At 38.5% G+C, this 18,444-nt stretch overlaps 2 protein-coding genes across 2 annotated transcripts in view; one reads left to right on the top strand and one right to left on the bottom strand.

Moving 5' to 3' along the window:
* COL4A5 (collagen type IV alpha 5 chain) overlaps window positions 1-11,348 on the bottom strand; it is a 250,955-nt gene extending 239,607 nt beyond the window's left edge. Inside the window, exon 1 of the mRNA XM_068532465.1 lies at window positions 11,146-11,348. Within this exon, the coding sequence (XP_068388566.1) occupies window positions 11,146-11,226 (81 nt within the window). The 5' untranslated portion in view covers window positions 11,227-11,348. The remainder of the gene's footprint in view (window positions 1-11,145) is intronic.
* Window positions 11,349-13,136: 1,788 nt separating this feature from the next.
* The window catches only part of COL4A6 (collagen type IV alpha 6 chain), a 290,671-nt gene continuing 285,363 nt past the window's right edge, over window positions 13,137-18,444 (top strand). The window contains exons 1-2 of the mRNA XM_068532769.1: window positions 13,137-13,222; window positions 13,417-13,468. Of these exons, the coding sequence (XP_068388870.1) occupies window positions 13,212-13,222; window positions 13,417-13,468 (63 nt within the window). The 5' untranslated portion in view covers window positions 13,137-13,211. The remainder of the gene's footprint in view (window positions 13,223-13,416; window positions 13,469-18,444) is intronic.

The following is an 18,444-nucleotide window of genomic DNA, read 5'->3' as shown; positions in this document are numbered from 1 at the left end:
TGGATCTTTTAGCCATGCATGATTTTGTAACATCATGCATTAGTCATTTGGAAAATATTAGTTCAGTGGGATTTGCAGAACTTCCAAATGTTAACACATTTTATTACATAATATAAAAAAAAATCATACACATTAATATAGTTACCAATCTCATTAGAAAAGGCTAAGTTCTGGAAAGCTATCAAGCCCATACTCAAGATTCAAGTTTTCTAAAACTCTAATACTTGAAAAGCTCAAATGTTTTCACTGGCAACAAACACTGCCAGTTGTCTTCGTTGAAATGACAGACTCACTTTGCTCATTTTCAAGAAAATTCCTGCCAAATACTCAAGTCTGAATAACCACAGTTTGTCTCAGTTGTTCTTTCAAGTAAAAATGTGTTCCAGGCAAAAATCAGCTTGTTCAGCCCCCCAACTCACACAACTCACAAAGCACAAGAGCTTTTCCTAGAAACGATGTTACTTCAGCATACAGAAGCGTTTTCTGTATAATTCCCATTTTGTCATACAGAAATTTTAAAATATCTGTACTCAAGGGTCAAGATTGAATAAAATCAATGCTACATTGAGGACATTGTTAAGTAAAATTGGCTTTCTGTCCTCCAAGACTATGAAGAATACAGCTACGAGGACAATTTGGTATACTACACTGTCTTACCCATCATCAGTGCAAATGGCAACACAGTGAAAAAGGCAAAACAGTCTTCAAATTATTGTTCAAATAGTCCTCATGTTCCCACTGATAGGATCTCAGGAATCTCAGGGGTCTGCAGACCACACTTTGAGAACCAATGACCTAATGTCCCTCCAACGTTAAAATATCTATAGTTACGTAAATAGCCAACATCTTTCATTTGTACAACTCTATAAAACATTAGTTTCCCTATTAAGAAATACACCTTATGGGCTTCCTTGGTGGCGCAGTGGTTAAGAATCTGCCTGCCAATGCAGGGGACACGGGTTCGAGCCCTGGTCTGGGAAGATCCCACATGCCGCGGAGCAACTAAGCCCGTGCGCCACAACTACTGAGCCTGCACTCTAGAGCCCGCGAGCCACAACTACTGAGCCCGCATGCCACAACTACTGAAGCCCACGTGTCTAGAGCCTGTGCTCTGCAACGAGAAGCCACCGCAGTGAGAAGCCCGTGCACCGCAACGGAGGGTAGCCCCCGCTCGCCGCAACTAGAGAAAGCCCGCGCCCAGCAACGAAGACCCAACACAGCCAAAAATAAATAAATAAAATAAATAAATTTATTTTTAAAAAAAAAAGAAATACATCTTACATTTAACAAATACATCAAATTCTTACAAATCTTTTAGTCAACTGATCCTGACAACAAACTCATGAGGTTGTGAAGCAGGAACTATTTATTCCTTCCTAAAAGAACCTTGATTTTATTCAAATTTTCCCATCCTCTAACTTTTCCAGGCAGCAATGTGCTTTGGTGTGTTGCAGGGGGAGGTGGCAGTGTAAGTCACTTGTCTAACTCTACGTTTATGGTCCTATTCCACTTGCCAATGTACTGGTGTAAACATATACATGTAATACAATTCTAACCAATCAGATGTAAGGGTGAAGGTATGGGACTCTTGAGAAAGTTTTCATTGCTGATAAAAAGGGACACAAATGAACAGTTCATACTCTTCTTCTATTGGGCATTGTGGCATCTGTATGTGATCCCTGGAACTGCAGCAGCAATCTTGCAAGTATGAGGGGCACGAATCTGAGACAGTAAGCTGATAGGCAGAGTATGGCAGAGGAGAAAGTGGAAAGAACCTGGGTCACTATTTGGCTGAATTAATTAATTTTGGAGGTACTCTACCTCCAAACTTCTTGTAATGTGAGCTAAAATTTTTCTCTGTTGTTAAGGCAGTTGAATTAGTGTTTTCTACCACTTGCAACAGAAAACAACCTGATATAAACAGGCACTACTATGCCTTTCACATACAGAAATGTTTTACTACATCAATTAGATTATGAGATTATGGACAGAGAAGGACTTCTCCTCCTTTAGCAAGTCCTGGAGAGCTCAAAATACAGAATACACGAAACAATTTTTCACTAGTGTCCCACTCTTAATACCATCTTCCCCCGCCAAAGTTCCAATATTTCCTTCAGGATTCCATTAATGTCACACACACTATAAGAAATTTTGGAAGCAAATCAGCCAGTTCTCTTAACATATATGAAGAGTGTCATTTGACTGAATTATAAGATGATACAAATGCCAACAGAATTTCTTCCAGTTCTATTTTAGTACTCACTGTCATAAAACCAATTCCATTAACCTGACTAGCACTTGCTCAAAAAAGGTGCTTAAGTCTCTCTACAAGTTAAAAAGTAAAGCAAATGATCTAGTAAAATTTTTTTAAGTTAAAAATTAAATTTAGCAAAAACTTGTTTCTTTTATAACATTTGCCTTTGGTTGTCTTTGGTTAGCAAATAGCAAGGGATTTAAGGTTCCCTTTTCAACAGGGTGGCAGGTACCATCACAGACTACACTTTTGGTAAAAGGCCAGCAGAAGCTTCTAAAGGAACCAAGGGCAGTTGGACCTGTACAGATTATGAAGGTAAATAAACTCAAGCACTGATGCATAAAATGAGAATCTGGTTAAAATGAAAGAAGCTAATGTATCAGAGATCACACTAAAGATGCCTCTCCAAAACACCTCAAGAATTACTGCTATTAAAAACAATCTTTGTAATGAGGGTTTAGTTAAGTGGTTGGGTGGTTCATTTATAATGTTCATTAGAGAGAATTTATTTTCAAAAATCAGTTCTGTTCTATGGTTGCTATTGTCAGAAGGGGATGAGATGATGGAATGATTACATTTTCAAAAGAAAATCATTAGAGGATAGAACCAAATCTGCCAACCAACTGGCAATCAATTGAGCATCAATTCTATAGTCACTGTACTAGATAGAAAAGAATTATTAAGACTGTCTCATAGGTACTCTTTTACACTACTGATAGGAATATAATTGGTAAAACCATTCTGGAAAGTAATTTGGCAAGAGCAGATCCCTATCATTCAGAAGCTTAAAGTTCAGCTATTCAAATGCCACCTGGAAAAGCCATGATGTATAACGGTTTGTGATTTTGTGGAGGAATACATTTGAAATGCACAAGCCACAAGGCTATCATAAAGGCAGTAAAGTCACTTAGCTAGTGAGGAAACACAAGGAAAAGGTAAGGCAGGAGTGTTGCAAAATGGATGGGGGACCTCTCACTCCATGTGTACTTCCAAGTTTGTTGCTAAAAACAGGAGATGGGGGCTGGAACAGTGTCACCCCAAAGTGGGAAAAACAGATTAGTAATTAATGGGGGGAAAGTTCTGGAGTATCACTTAGGGAGGATGAAAGCAAGGGACAACACTAGGCAAAGACACTGGCATTTAAGTGTATAGCTCATAGGCAGCTATGGGGTAGGGGGTGGGGAGAGAGGGTAAAGGGGGTCTCCATATTCAGACGCATTCCAAAACTCTCCTGGGGGATGGAGAATGTCAGTGAGTTTGGGAGTATGTTACACCCTTGCTATAGCTAGGAAGAGGTCAGTGGGGGAGGTATTCATGGAATACAGGCTCCACCTTCCGTATAGGGGAGAAATGTAGGGGGATGCATGGTTTACAAAATTAAAATTTAGGTCCTTGAGGATGAATGGCCCAGGCAATTATAGTAAAGAGCTATTAAAGGATGAACTGGTGGGTGAGCCTATCTCTAAAGATAGGCTAGTGTCTAAAATCAATTCAAGTGACCAGTCACGGAAAGGGTAATGGGAATTATTCAACTTTTCAACATGATTTTATTTTTCTGTACTACCGTGAATGAAATAGGAACTGAGGAAAATTTCATGAGCATGTTCTAGAGCTAAACTGCTCAATCACTTATTAATCGTGTGACCTCTGGTAGTTTTGTAACCACCCTGTTGGCCTCAGATTCCTTGTACATAAAATGGGAATAATATTATCTACCTAAGAGGGTATAACATAGTAACCACTAAAAAAAAAGTTAGCTATCATATTATCTGTTGATATAGCCTTTCTAAATGTCAGGGTCTACTGCCTGTACCAAAGACTTTAAAAATACTGATGACCTTTAACCCAATAATTCCCCATGAAGGAGGCAGTACTAACAAAATAATACAAAATAGGGAATAAGAATTGTTTATGGCCGTATTTCTTATAATGACTAAAAAAACTTGAAATTTAAAAATATAGTCTATAAAAGTGAACACGTAAATTAATTGTGGTGTGTATAAATATAAATTGTATGCAATCATTTAAAAATAATATTTTTAAACTAAGAATTTTAATAGCAGGAAAACACTTAATAAGTGAAAAAACAATAACATATAAAATTGTATATATCGTAATCCCAACTTTTAAAAAATTTTAACCAATCTACTTTTTTAAGAAAATATTAGATACATAAGAAGGAAAATCATCAAAACAATAATACAGGTTATTTCTGTGCTGTTGGTAGAACTGTGGAGAGAGATTTATTTTCTTCTTTATAATTTTCTCATTTTTCAAGTTTCCAACATTAAGCATGTATTATTTTTGTCATCAGACAAAATCAACATGTAAGTTTGTTGAATGAACAAATATACAGTTCTTGCCTTCAAAAAGTCTATAATCTAATAGGGAGAAGACATAAAATCCCATGAAACAAAATGCTTGTAAGACCAAATACATTTAGATACTAGGCAAGAGGCTAAATATGACAAATGTTCAAAGAAGGGTAAAATCAGCAACTGATTTAATAGTAAGGGAAAGCTCCACAGAACTATTTATCTATGCTCACTAGCATGGAAGCTCCGTGAAGGCAGGGACCCTGTCTATCTTATTCAGTTTTATCTATAGTGTCTAGCACAGAATGATTTTGTGGATAGTACATATCCATGAGGGGAGAAATAGGACAACATAAATATAATTCTTAAGTACTTACGAGTTGCTGAATAAATATCTGCTGAATGAATGTAAACGTTATGCTGAAATTGAGGAAAGATTTGGATCCACAGGATTCTAAACAAGATGGAGAGCCAAAACACGTATGTAATGTGGGATGAACTGGGAGATTGGGATTGACATATATACACTAATATGTATAAAATAGATAGCTAATAAGAACCTGCTGTATAAAAAAATAAATAAAATAAAATTCAAAAAAATGTATGTAATGCTCAAGGGATTATAGGGAAGTTCACCTAGGCTAGAATGGAGGGAGTGTATTGTAAAATGTAATGAAAAATAAGGATGAATGAAGGGGAAGATCATGCTAGACCCTGAAAATCAGGCAGAGAATTTGAGAGTTAATGCAATAAGAAATGGCAAGTCAATAACTAGTTTGTAATGACAATAATGGAATCTAATTGAAATCTTATTGAGCACTTACTATGCGCCAAGTACTATTCTAAACGCTTTACATAACTTCTCTCATTTTATCCTCAAAACAATGTGTGACATAGGTACCACTGGCCCCCTTTCGCTAATGAGGAAATTAAAGCTCAGAGGTTACTACCTGTCCGAAGGTCACACATCCTCCACTCAGATTCCAGATCTGACTCCAGAGGGCAATCTCTTAAAGACTCTGTGTAAGACCACAAAATATGCCTGAGGACAGTGAAGGTGGAGGATCATTCCTGCGGGGTGGGGGTGCTGGAGGAGGGAGGGGAGTGATGAATATCAGACACCACTGGTCTTCAAGCCCCACGGCTGCCCTCTCCTCTCACAGCCGGCCGCCATGTTTTCATCTCGCCCTTGTCACCCACCATCTTGTTATCTTGTTGGTTCTCCGCCTCTCTCTGTCTCTCTGTCTCCCCCCACCCTCCCGCCCCACCCACATCTCTCTTCAGGAACTCTCCCCTGAAACCCAGAGTGCTCCAGGCTATTAGCTGGGGCCAGCTGTTCTTCCTTTCATGCCCAGAGAGAGCCCAGCAAGTTATTTCCCAAGCAGAGCCTCCTCTCAGGGGAATTCTGCTGTCAGCTTTTATAACAGCAACTGTGGTTTTGTTTTCTTCCCACTCCACATAGATGGGGGGAACAAAGCAGGAGTAAGAACCTAGGACTTTAACTGCCGGTCTAAGAGGTGTGTGACCCTGAGCAAGTTCACAGGTCTCTCTGGGCCACCATTTAATTTTGTTGTAATGTGAATGTTTTATTGAAGTGTAACATACAGACAGAAAAGTGCATGGGTTTTCACAAAATGAACACAATATGTGGGACTTCCCGGGTGGTCCAGTGGTTAAGACTCTGCACTCCCAATGTAGGGGGCCCAGGTTCGTTCCCTGGTCAGGGAACTAGACCCCACATGCATGCCGCCAACTGAGTCTGCATGCCACAACTAAAGACCCCACATGCCACACAAAGATGCTGCGTGCTGCAACTAAGTCCCAGTGCGGCCAAATAAATAAACAAATAAATAAAAGATCCCACATGGCACATGGCACGGCCAACATCAACAAAAAATCAAACTTCTAAAACGAAAAAAATGAACACAATATGTAACCAGAAGGCAGCTCAAAAAAACAGATTAATTCCAGCATCCCCCAAAGCCCCTCTTGCCTCCCCCTAATCTCTGCTTTCCCTAAAGGTAATCACCACCCTGACTTCTACCACCACAGAGTAGTTTTGCCTGGTTTTGAACTTTCTATCAACAGCATTGTACAATATGTGTTCTTCTGTGTCTGGCTTTTTTTTGTTGTTCAACGTTAAGCTTGTGAGATCCTCCATGTTGTTTCTTGTAGTTGTAGTTTGTTCTTTTGAGTTGCTGTATAATACACCATCATATGAACATAAAAAAAAAATATGCCTGAGGAGAGGTACCAGAAAGCAGCGAGATCCCATAGTATCAAAGAGGTATGTTTATTCTGTGATCTTGGACTGGAATCAGAGGTATCAGTGCAAATTCATGGTTTTGTAAGAAATATAGAAGTGGGTATGTGTCTATGTATATATACATACATTCCCTAGTTTTATCTGCTGAGAAGGCCTAGAAGCAATGACACCCCAGTAATAATGAGCATGCCAAGCACCCAGATCTTGATCTCTAAATACCATTACTCAACAAAAAGAATCAGAGCTCCTTAGAAAAATGGCTCATTCCAGGGTTGGGGCAGGGAAAGTAGAAAATGAGTCTGGAATACCTTGTGGTACCAGAATGTAAGAGAATGCTCAAAAAATGATGGGGACACACTGAAAGGACACAGGAGCCAATTGGAAGGGGCTTCTATTGACCAAATCTGGGGTAATTTCAGCAAAAAAAAAAATAGGAAAAATAGCATAATTCATTATAGTTCATAGAATAAAACAAGTATCCGTAAGTCCATACTACTATAAATAAATCACTGAATAAATAAATAAACAGAAACAAACAGCAAAGAAGGTAAAGTTCTTTGTTACATTAGAATTCAACAAATAAATGCAGAAAATGTTGATAACTGAAGATCACCATTTGGCAAATATCACAGCAGTAATTATTCAGGTCAGAATCCTCAATAGATGCTAAAACAGTGGGCGAAACTATGATGAGAAACAAGAAATGTACATTGTCTCGCAATATTGCCCCATATAGTCTTAGAAAATCTGGTCGCTTTGTAATTACAAAGGGAGAAATGGTGACTTTACAGTGGATAAACCTGGCAGACACAACCTTGACCAACTTATCAATTTTAACTCAAAGTAGAGTCTCATATGTTGCATATACACACAACAAAAGCCAAGTAAAAACACAGGAAAAAAAGGTACACACTCTTATACACTCACAGGACACACATATACAAATACACACACAAGACTAAAGTTATATAGATAGTTGAGTGAACAGAATTGGATATGATGGGTGGGTAAATCGGTAAAACAAAAGAAGTGAATCGAACATCTTAAGCAAAGTATGCTACCACATACACATACTCTGTCTTATCACAATAGACATGCTCCTGAAAAGTTCAGTATATTTAAAATTATTATGGAAACTGACTAATTACAAATATAATAAGGCAAATCTTTCTTCAAAATAATCACCTACCACAAATTACACTTGTTCTATAAATCTAACCTTTTATATATGTAATTATATAAAATCATACAATCTGCAACAAGCAATTGCTTCTAGATTACTTTTAAATTATCCCCCTATAAGTAGACATACATATAGAGATCAAACTCTGATCTTTTTATTCTAATCCCAGAGCTGTTTCCATTACAACATGATGCTTCTCCTAACATCAGCAGGAAGAGATGTAATCCCCATTATATTTTCCATTTCACTTCCTGTGTCTCCCCCTTACTCAAAAAAAAAGTAGCAGAGATCCAAACACTCTGAACAGCAAATACATCTCTATAGGCCACATACAAAGGAGGCAGTATAGGACAGTCATTAAGGGCAAAGAATTTGGAGTCAAATTGCCTGGATTCAAATTTCCAGCTCTACAACTTGCTAACTATGTTATTTTTGGCACATTACTTAACCTCTGTGATCTGTAGCTCCTTGATCGGTAAAGTGGGAATAACAATAGTATATACTTCATAGGTCTGTTGTGAAGATTAAATATGATAATGTACATTTCCATATTAGCACAGTGCCTGGCACACAGTAAACATGCAAAAATGTTAAGTTATGATAACAATGTCAACAAATTCTCCCTATGGAGCAATATACTTCAGATGAAAAACTGTTCCATGGCCACAAACCACACTGCTACCCTTAACAAGTTGTTGCTCTTAGTCACAAGGGAGATAGTACATTTAAAGAAACTTATCCACTCCACTGCGCACACACACGAAGTTACTAATAACTGTACAGTAGTACTAGAATTTTACACACCATATTCATAAATCTAAGTGTATATCCTACTAACAGAGAGCCAGGACAGGTACCTTTACATAAAAATACATATTTCCATCACTAGAACTGACCTTTCCAACTAAATTTGCCTTCTTCCTTTATTGCTAACCTTTTGGAATAAGAGTTACTTTATTCCACCTAACAAACTCTCCACCTAAAAAATTTTCCACATATTTGCGATATCCCAATTTGGCATGACTTCAGAGATAAAGAAATCACTTAACTATGAAAAATTAAAGCAATTTAAGTAGCAATGCTCTTCCTGGTATAAAAGTCCCAATACTAGACTACTTCAGTCAACAAGTAGCCCCACTACTATCCAGTTTACTCTGGAGAAGGTCACCAATATCCCCAGCACCAGTATGGAGAGCAGATACCATTCATATCTTTGAGGTGATTAAAACATTAATCTAACTAGGATATTAATGTGTGAAGCAGAAAAAACAAACCCTGGTTTTATTAGAGGCACATTATACTAATGATAGGGAAATGGGGTCTAAAATGTTCTTTAAAAATTATATAGGAGAAAAATAAATAAATAATTATATAGGAGAAAAAAGGAAAAAAAAAACTGCCTGGTGTGTTCTGTAATTTCTTTATGAACACTCAATTGTTAAAGAGTCCAAGAAAACAAGCTTGCTCCCAAATTTTGTCAATCATAAAAAGAAATTTCACTTTTAACATAACATGATTTAATATAAACTGACATCAAGTATAGCTATACATACCTGTATGATTGGTATCTGGTGCACATTTATTAATAGCAAGGTCAAAAGAAAAAAATGAGAAATATTTAATCAAACATCCACAAAATCTTTGCCCCTGGGCCAAATGCCACAAGCAGTAAACACCAAGATGATGTTTTTAAAAGGAACTATTTTCAACAACACAATTGTAGTTTTATCCAAGGGCCTGCAGCCCTACTGAGTGGCTAAACCTTAGCCCATTAAGAAGCTCTGCATCATAAAAGCAATTTTAAATTATCTATCTACTTTGATGGAGGAATAAATATTAGTTTTCTCATACCTTGAGTACACACTTTCTGGAGGATGGGAGGAGGGCAATGTAACCTGAGGCATGCTGAGTGTATAGAACAGCTAGACAGCTAACTTACAAGTGGACCCACGTAAGCTATATAACACAGCAGTTGCATATAAAGAATTGATAGTCACTCAACCATGTGAAGGCCTAAGCCATGATCTCATATTAAAGTGTTTTTAAAACCACCCATTATGTTCACTCAAATATAACTTTTAAATAATTTGTCACACACTTAATTCTCTATTTAGAGGTTAAGTGAAATTAAGGATGATGGGTTTCAGTCTGGAGAACATTTTCTCTGACAAAGCCATTCATTCCTTTAGATCTGCCTCTCATCCCCAGAAGGATAGTGGGTGGGACTACCTAGATACCCTTCTAAGAGATACATTAGGATTTTAATTCTACATTCCTAAAACTGAGTGGAAGTTTTTGCTCAGTCATTTCACGTGTACTTCCCTCCTCCACTCTCCTTTAAACCAGAACACTCATTCTCCTGTGAAAAAGAGATCGTTCTTTTCCTTTAAATAGGTGATGGGCAAATTCTCAATTTGTTTCAGGTGCCTTAGTAAGCTAAAAAATGTAAACAACAAAAACCGAGAACTTAAAAAAAAAAAAAAAGATGCAGAAGAACCGAAGCCTGAAGCCATCCGCCTTTACCTCACTCTTCTTGGTATGTTACCTGAGCATTTGCAACAGGGATGTCAAGAGGGAAGCAGTCTCTACAGAGGCTTTACTGACCAGAGGTGAGGGTAGGTTCACGTTCCTTAAGGAAAAGGCAAAAGGGAAGAACTTCACGGGCGCACTTAACACTTTGGTGGAAGGTGGATTTTAGAAAGGCCAAAATAGTAAACTATCGACAAAGTTTAAAGAGTGCGTGGATTGGGCACAACTAGTGAAAAGGTTAGCGGGCATGTAGGGAAACACTCGAGGGCGGAGGGTGCGGAGGAAAAGTTTTAAATATCCACCAGAGCTTAGTTATCTATTAACATGCATCCTCCTCCCCAGGCTCTGCTCTTGCCCCCAGAGCAGCTAGCTGCAGGGAAAGCAAGCAGCCCTATTTTTAAACACTTAAACCTCTCCCTTGGACTTCAGAAGGCTTGAGTTACTAGCGTTGTAAATAATGTTTCTTCCTAAACAAGTGAAGGCACACCTGAATTCCCTAGCCGAGGCCCAGGAGAAAGGAAGGTAAAGGGACAAAAAGTGATTTCAGCGTGAGAGCGAGGTGATGGGATGGGGGTCGGGGGTAGAAGGAAGGACTTACCGCAGCCTCTGCGGGCTGCCCCCAAAGACTCAGGGCCAGTAAGAACAAGCCGGCAGCCAGGCTGACTCCACGCAGTTTCATTCTTCTCCGGCTCCCGCAGCTCCTTCAGCACCCGCACGAAATCCCTGGCTGGCTCTGACCAACTGACATAATCTTGAGGGTTTATAGGGAGAGAGCTAGAGCCGGAGAGAGACAGCGAGGGTGTCCCAATTGTGCCGGTCGTCTTGGGTGAGGAGAAAGTAGGTTTTTAAGAGTGGAAAGGGAAAGGAAAAAAAAAAAAAAAAAAAAAGCAGCAGCTATTCTTCCCTCCCCGCTCCCCTCCCCAAAGCCGGTCTCTCGGGAGCACTTTTCCCTTCTGTCCAGACTTGCAAACTTTTTTCCTCGCGCAAGTCCCACAGATCTACTTTCCTCCCTCTCTTCCCCCGCACCGCCCCCTCCCCACCAGCCCTGGGGAATTTGAGGATCACTCCGCCACAGTTTTAGACCGCACCAGCAACCTGCGAGGGAGTGACGCTCAGTTATTTGGAGGAGGGAAACGTCCAGGCCAGTTGACTGCGCACCCTGACTCCCCCCGGGATGCTTTTGTATTCGTTCACTTGCACCTTCCGTTGATACTCCTTTTCCCTGCCCAGTCCCACTCTCATTGGTGTGAGCACCAAAGCCCATTACAAATAGACCTGAGCTGGGACTATTTTTTGTAGCGGAGGGATCTAAGAGAACGGTTCCTTTTATTGTTAATGATTAGAAACAAATTTTGGTGCCTGCTCCCAGGGCTGCTGGGGTTGTTTGCCTTCCACCTGCTCACAAGAGGGAGTTTCTACATACAACAGAAAATGTGCAAATATTAGAAACATATAAATATATTTATATAATTAAATATATGCTTCCAGCTGAAGAATTAAGAAAATGAACGTACGTATACGTGTGTGAAGATTTTATGCGTATTATATTCATATAAGATTTGGGAGCGTTCAGTAGATATGAGTAATTATTATGTGGTTGGATGTTATAGTAATATGGTCATATCTTTTTCTTTAGCTACATTGAATGCCATAATTAATATTTACCTCATACTGACTAACATAAAAGGTATTGACTCTCATTGCAGATGTTTCTCGGAGAGATTTAGGGTAGGGAATTAAATAACTTTAGTGCAATTTTCCTTAACACTAACACGAACACTTAACTGGAAATATTTGTATGGAGTTAATGGCAATTGAATTGATGTCTCCCAAATAAAGTAGACTTGAACGTTACTTTGGTAATTCTGACATACAGATTTTTTTAAGCACCATCAGGCCCAGAAAATACTTTATGTGGACTCCTTGGAGGATCTTTCAGGGATTTCTTGACGAATTCTTCAGAACAGTTGTTATCTCACACCCTAGAATTTACCACTTTAGCGTCTTTCAGGGCTTTGGACCTATATCACGGGGGCCCGCTTATCCTTAGGTTCTGCTCAGCTAAGGGTAGTTTTACAACCCCAGAAACTACCACCACCTCAAGAGCTTAGTGTGCAATAAATTAGAATGAGTGATATGCATTTGGGAAAGTGTGCATAGGCCCATTTGTCTATGTGGGAGGAGTATGCCTTAATCTGTATGTGTGTAACAATTAACAGTGCTTTAAGGAAGTGTATGATGCACAGCTGCTTACATATTAGTGTGTAGGTCTGTGGGCCTGTGCATGAAGCTGTGGAGATGCGTGGGAATGTTATGTGTAGAGGTGCCTGAAAGTGAGAAAGACGACCGGCTGCCCGAGATAGGGGGGATGATTGACAGCAGACAGCCCCGCCCCCTTCCCCTCCATTCCTTCCTCCCCTGGTGCATGGAACTATCTTTTGAGTGCGGCAAGTTGTAGCGGGCACCGCTGACCGTGTTTCCCTTTGGGGCACCTCTTTATCTAGAAGCTGAGTTTAGTTTCTTCAGAAGTGAGCCACTTCGCCCCCCTACCCCATCCTCTTGAATAAGGAAACAGCCGCCAAGCATCAGCGGAGCCCCGACGAGCCGGGGCCGCGGAGCCGCTTAAGCAGTCTCCCGGGACCCAGCTCCGGAGGAGCCGCAAGCATGCACCCTGGGTGAGCCGTTGCTGCCCCGAGCTCCTCTCCTCTTTCCTATTCTGGGCTACTTTGCCGGACCGGGACTATACTTGTACTTCTGTCATTACAGAGGAAGTGGGGGCGGGCAGCAAAAAGGGGTCGAGGGTCTATAGGCAGACGCAGGACCCCGGAGCCTAGAGAACCCATGTTATTCACCCTCCCTCCCGTTTCAGGTTGTGGCTTCTCCTGGTTACGTTGTGCCTGACCGAGGAACTGGCAGGAGCGGTGAGTCTCTTCTCCCGACCCCTTTCCCTCCTCCTCCTTTGACCTCCTCCCCATCCCACCTCTTGTGTTTGTGTTAGGGGGTTGCAGAGGGTTGCGCCATGAAACGGAGTTCACATCACTCTCATTTCTACTGGGAGTTAATGGGGTTCTTAGAAAGGAATAGCACAGTGTCAGGCTAATGCCTTTGGGACTCAGGCATCTTTCTGTTCCAAAACTTCGTAAGGGGTTGGGAAAATAAAAGTAGAAGACACAAGAGGCACGCATTTCTGAGCGTCTTCCCGGACGACTTAAAGATGACTGACATCTGATGCCTTTCTCTGTATCGATCTCCAAGGCAGAAGAAATGTAATTTCCCCTGGTTTACAAGAACATGAATTGGCACACAAGTTTGAAAGTGGGAGGAGTATACAAGAAGTGGGACTTGGAAGTACCGAGAATGTTGTTAGAAGTTAAACTTGAGTATTTTCTTGTGAGTCCTGTGACAGTACCAGGTGACAACATCTGGATTCTTTAACTGCCTGAACTGCACTGATACTACTAGATGATGTTCAGTTTCTGCCTGATGTTTCCTTTTACTGGTTTTCTCTATCATCAGAAAGTTGAAAGTTAAAGTGGTTAGAATAGGAAAAAAAAATTCTAAAAGTTAACATTTCATAGGCTGTTTAGATATCATCCATCAAATCAGCTAGGGGCTTCAGGCAAAGGAATTTCTGTAGACGTTTGGTCAAGAAAAGTTTAATAGATCCCAGAAAGTAGTAATTCCAATGGAATTACTAGGATAAGCTACCAAAGGTGGTGTGACCTGAATAATCAGAGATGCTGCGGTTTTCCAGACTCACTAGCAACTTATGCCTGCAGAAATAAAGTTAATCATTGAGTTCAAATATGAAGTTAACTATTGAGTACTGTTTCACTGTTCTATTTTTAAAATTCTTAATAATTGCCAAAGTCATGCATGTACTCTATATATGTGTGTCTGTATATATATGTATATATATGACAGCTAAATATATATTCCAAATATTTACTTTGTGAGTTTTGACAATTTTCACTGATTGGCTCTATTTTTAATACTTTAAATATTTTAAAATACTATTTATAGAGCCATACTTAATTCAACCCAGTAAAATTACCTAATACTTTTATGGGAAAAAAATGGATTACTTTGTCCTGGTATATGTCTTTAAGAAAATATCAGAATAAAGTGAAATGACTTCTCTTATGAAAAGAGGATGATGCCAGAAAACTTGACTTTTAGTGTTTTGTGACGCCTTAGCTCAGAACATCAGCTTTTATGTAAGTAAATTCTAGATTTTGTAAGCAGAGGTATTGATCTAGTTTTCTGCACACTTCTCTTTCTGATTCCTGCAGTATACAAGTGTAGTTATATGTTACCTTGAGGCTCAATACTACATTTATTGAAAATGCCAGGTTTTGATTAGTTAACAATTTGTCTGGGAATCTTGCCACTTATAAAAATGTCATGCTTGGGCAGAATACCCTCCAGTAAAACCTTTATTTCAGACTCTGGCTGATCTTATTCAGTGTACTTTTGGGAAAAGCATTAACAAATCATTCTATGGAGATTTCCCAAACACTGCATCCTATCACTTGATAACTTTAAAAGTTACTAGAGGATGTTGTCTTCATTTCTTAGAAGTATTGAAGCATGTCTCCAAAATCAAGCACTACTTTGGTGTGTGGATTTTAGACTCTGTCCCATTGTTTTACCATGTCACCTGCTATGTCAGTGTGACTGACCTTGGTAAGACTAAAATAAACCTTGAGATACACTGACCGTACTTTATTTTTTGCCTTCAGTTCATAACTACTTCATTCACCTGTTATTTGCTTCTGCATTATATGTTTGACATTGTAAAGCTAATTTTTAATTTTTGGAAAAATGGCAAAGAGAAAGAGGAGAGTAACAGGATAAGTTCTCAGAAGGTGACTTTGCTGAGGGGAAGTTTTTTCCTTTGTACTCTTTGTACTGGATTCTCATTTATATTGGCTGGTTCTCATCTTTTACTCTCAATTCCAGTTCATCATCTGGGTTTGTAATGTCTTTCACCTTTCAGATGATTTTAAACATTTGAATTCTTTGTAACTTTTTGACTTATATTAGTGAAAAATAACTTATAAATAGATTGGCAGGAACTATGTTGTGCTTCACTATGACAAAGTCTCTTCACTGTGAGAGTTAACGTTGTCAATAAAGGAATACTGGTGAGCATTTAAGATAGGGTCATTTAGGTGCTTTTGAGTTCTTTCTTTGTCAGAGTTTATAAAGCAGTACTTTTGAAGGGATGGAAAACTAAATGTTAAAACCCAGGATTAAATAATGAGTTTTCATTAAATTTCTTTTAAAAGAGCGCTGATATTCATTTATTTGAAATATTTTCACAATTTATCTGAATGAGATAGAGCCTAGAATTTCAGAACATCCATAATGGTTTTTTGGTTATTAAGTGCCTAAGGCACCACACACAAAGATTTATTTAAACATAGTCTCTAACTCTGTAGGAGTTCACTTTCTCAGACAATGGTTGTCATTTTGTTCCTTAAAGGATAGGATACTTGGGACTTCCCTGGTGGTCCAGTGGTTAAGACTTCAAGCTCCCAATGCAGGGGTCCGGGGTTTGATCCCTGGTCAGGGAACTAGATCCCTCATGCCGCAACTAAAGGATCCTGCGTGCTGCAACTAAGACCCGGCACAGACAAATAAATAAATAAAAATATTTTTTAAAATATAGGATACTTAATGATAAATTATTATCAGCATCATGTTAGAGAAGAGACTCTAAAGATCCATATCTCACCAAAGGCCAATATGTTTAGAAGTTAAAATATGTCCCAAATTAGTCAGGGTCCTCATGTTTTCTTCCCATTTTGCCCCAAATCTGCTTTCACAAGAGGATCTAATACAACCAGACATATTTAAAAGTCAAAGCCCAGCAGGAGAGTTATTTGAGTGGGGAAGAGGCAAAGGGGAGAAAACACCTGTCTATTATCAACTCTGCCTAGAGCACAGGTAAAGTGCCTTTAGCCACATTCAAATCAAGATCTGATTGAAATACAAACTTCTTAAAGTTGTAACTTGCTCAGGTTGGTCCTTTCCAATGTGATTTTCAGTCATAATCACAGTCATCAAAGTATGAAGGGAGTGTTAAGGTTTTTCAGAGATGGAGAAAATCCCTTCCTAATCTAAGGATCAAGAGGAGTATTTGCCTTGTTTGGGCTGTCTCTAGGATTTTTCTTTTTTTCTCTTTTAAAACAACTTTATTAAGATATAATTTACATACCATAAATTCACCCATTTATGTGTATCATTCAATGATTTTTAGTAAATTTACCAAGTTGTACAACCATCACTATATCCAGTTTTAGAACATTTTCATCACCCCAGTAAGATCCTTCATATCCCTTTAATTAATCCCTATTCCCACCCCCCAAAAGCCTAGGCAAGCATGAATCTACTTTTCTACCTCTATAGATATGTCTTTTCTGGACATTTCATATAAATAGAACCAATTAATATATAATCTTTTGTGTTTAGCATTTTTCACTTAGCATAATATTTTTGAAATTCGTTCATGTTGTAGCATATATCAGTATTTTACTCTTTTTTTTTTTTTTTAGTATTGGTATTGGTATTTAGTATTGGTATTCCATTATGGATATACCCCATTTTCTTTATGCATTCACCAATTAATGGACATTTGGGCTCTTTCCACTTTTGGCTCTTATGAACAATACTGCTATGAACATTAACATACAAATCTTTGTGTGGACATATATTTTATTTCTCCTGAGTAGATGGAATTGCTGGGTTGTATGAAAACTTTATATTTAACCTTTTAAGAAACTGCAAAACTGTTTTCCAAAGTGACTGTACCACCTCACATTCCATCAGCACTGTATGAAAATTCCAGTTTTGCTACATCCTTGCCAACACTTGTAATTGTCTGTCATTTTTATTATAGCCATCCTGGTGGGTGTGAAGTGGTGTCTCGTTGTGGTTTTAATTTGCATTTCCCTTAATGACTAATCAATTAAGCATCTTTTCAAGTACTTATTAGCCATTTGGATATCTTCTTTGGAGAAACGTTTATTCAAATATTTTGCCCATTTGAAAATTGGATTGTCTTATTATTATGTTGTAAGAGTTCTTTGTATATTTTAGATACGAGTCTTTTACCATATATACAGTTTGCAAATATTTTCTCCCAGTCTGTGGCTTATGTTTTCATTTTCTTAATATGAATTCTTAAAGTAGTCTTCTGCTTTGCCTGCTAGCAAATATCCTATATCAGCTAGCTATGAATGATTGGAATATATAACATATATATGTGTGTGTGCATGTACATCAAATATGTATCTTGGGTGACTGGGAATACTGATACATGTGTATAAGTGCATCATCAAGTGAACCATCAAATGACTACATAAATAGGTAGCAATAGATGATAATGTAGTTATATTATTGACAGGTCAAAAGAAACATTTTCAGATAGGAGTGGAGGGGAAAATAGATATTATTTAATGTGTTACTAAAGAATCAGATAGATATATTACTATATCACAAATTTGTTTTATTATATATTTTGATGATTGGTTTCTATTGTAAGCCCATGTATTTTATCGACTACATTTAAAAATATTTTTCTGAAAGGGAGTCTGTAGGCTTCACTAGACTGTCAGAGTTATCCATGGTATTGAAAAAGAACCCATCTAGTTATGCAGTTGGTTTTTACAATTTGTCACTGTCTAAGGCATCTTCAGGTGTGAGGGCATTTGTATTGACTACAAGTGCCAACAACCTTTTAGATTCTAGGCATATTATGGAGTCTCCAGTAAATATGCCCCTATATTCTATAAGATCATGGTCAAGCCAAATCACAGGAGCAAAGTGGGCTATTCCCCTAATTACTTCGTTAATATAATAATGAAACAAATAGATTGACCTCAGTTATCAA

This window comes from Eschrichtius robustus, chromosome X (assembly GCF_028021215.1).
Source record: "Eschrichtius robustus isolate mEscRob2 chromosome X, mEscRob2.pri, whole genome shotgun sequence".
Classification (NCBI taxonomy): Eukaryota; Metazoa; Chordata; class Mammalia; order Artiodactyla; family Eschrichtiidae; genus Eschrichtius; species Eschrichtius robustus.
Note: the sequence above shows the minus strand (reverse complement) of the source record. Positions and strands in the feature narration are given on the sequence as shown.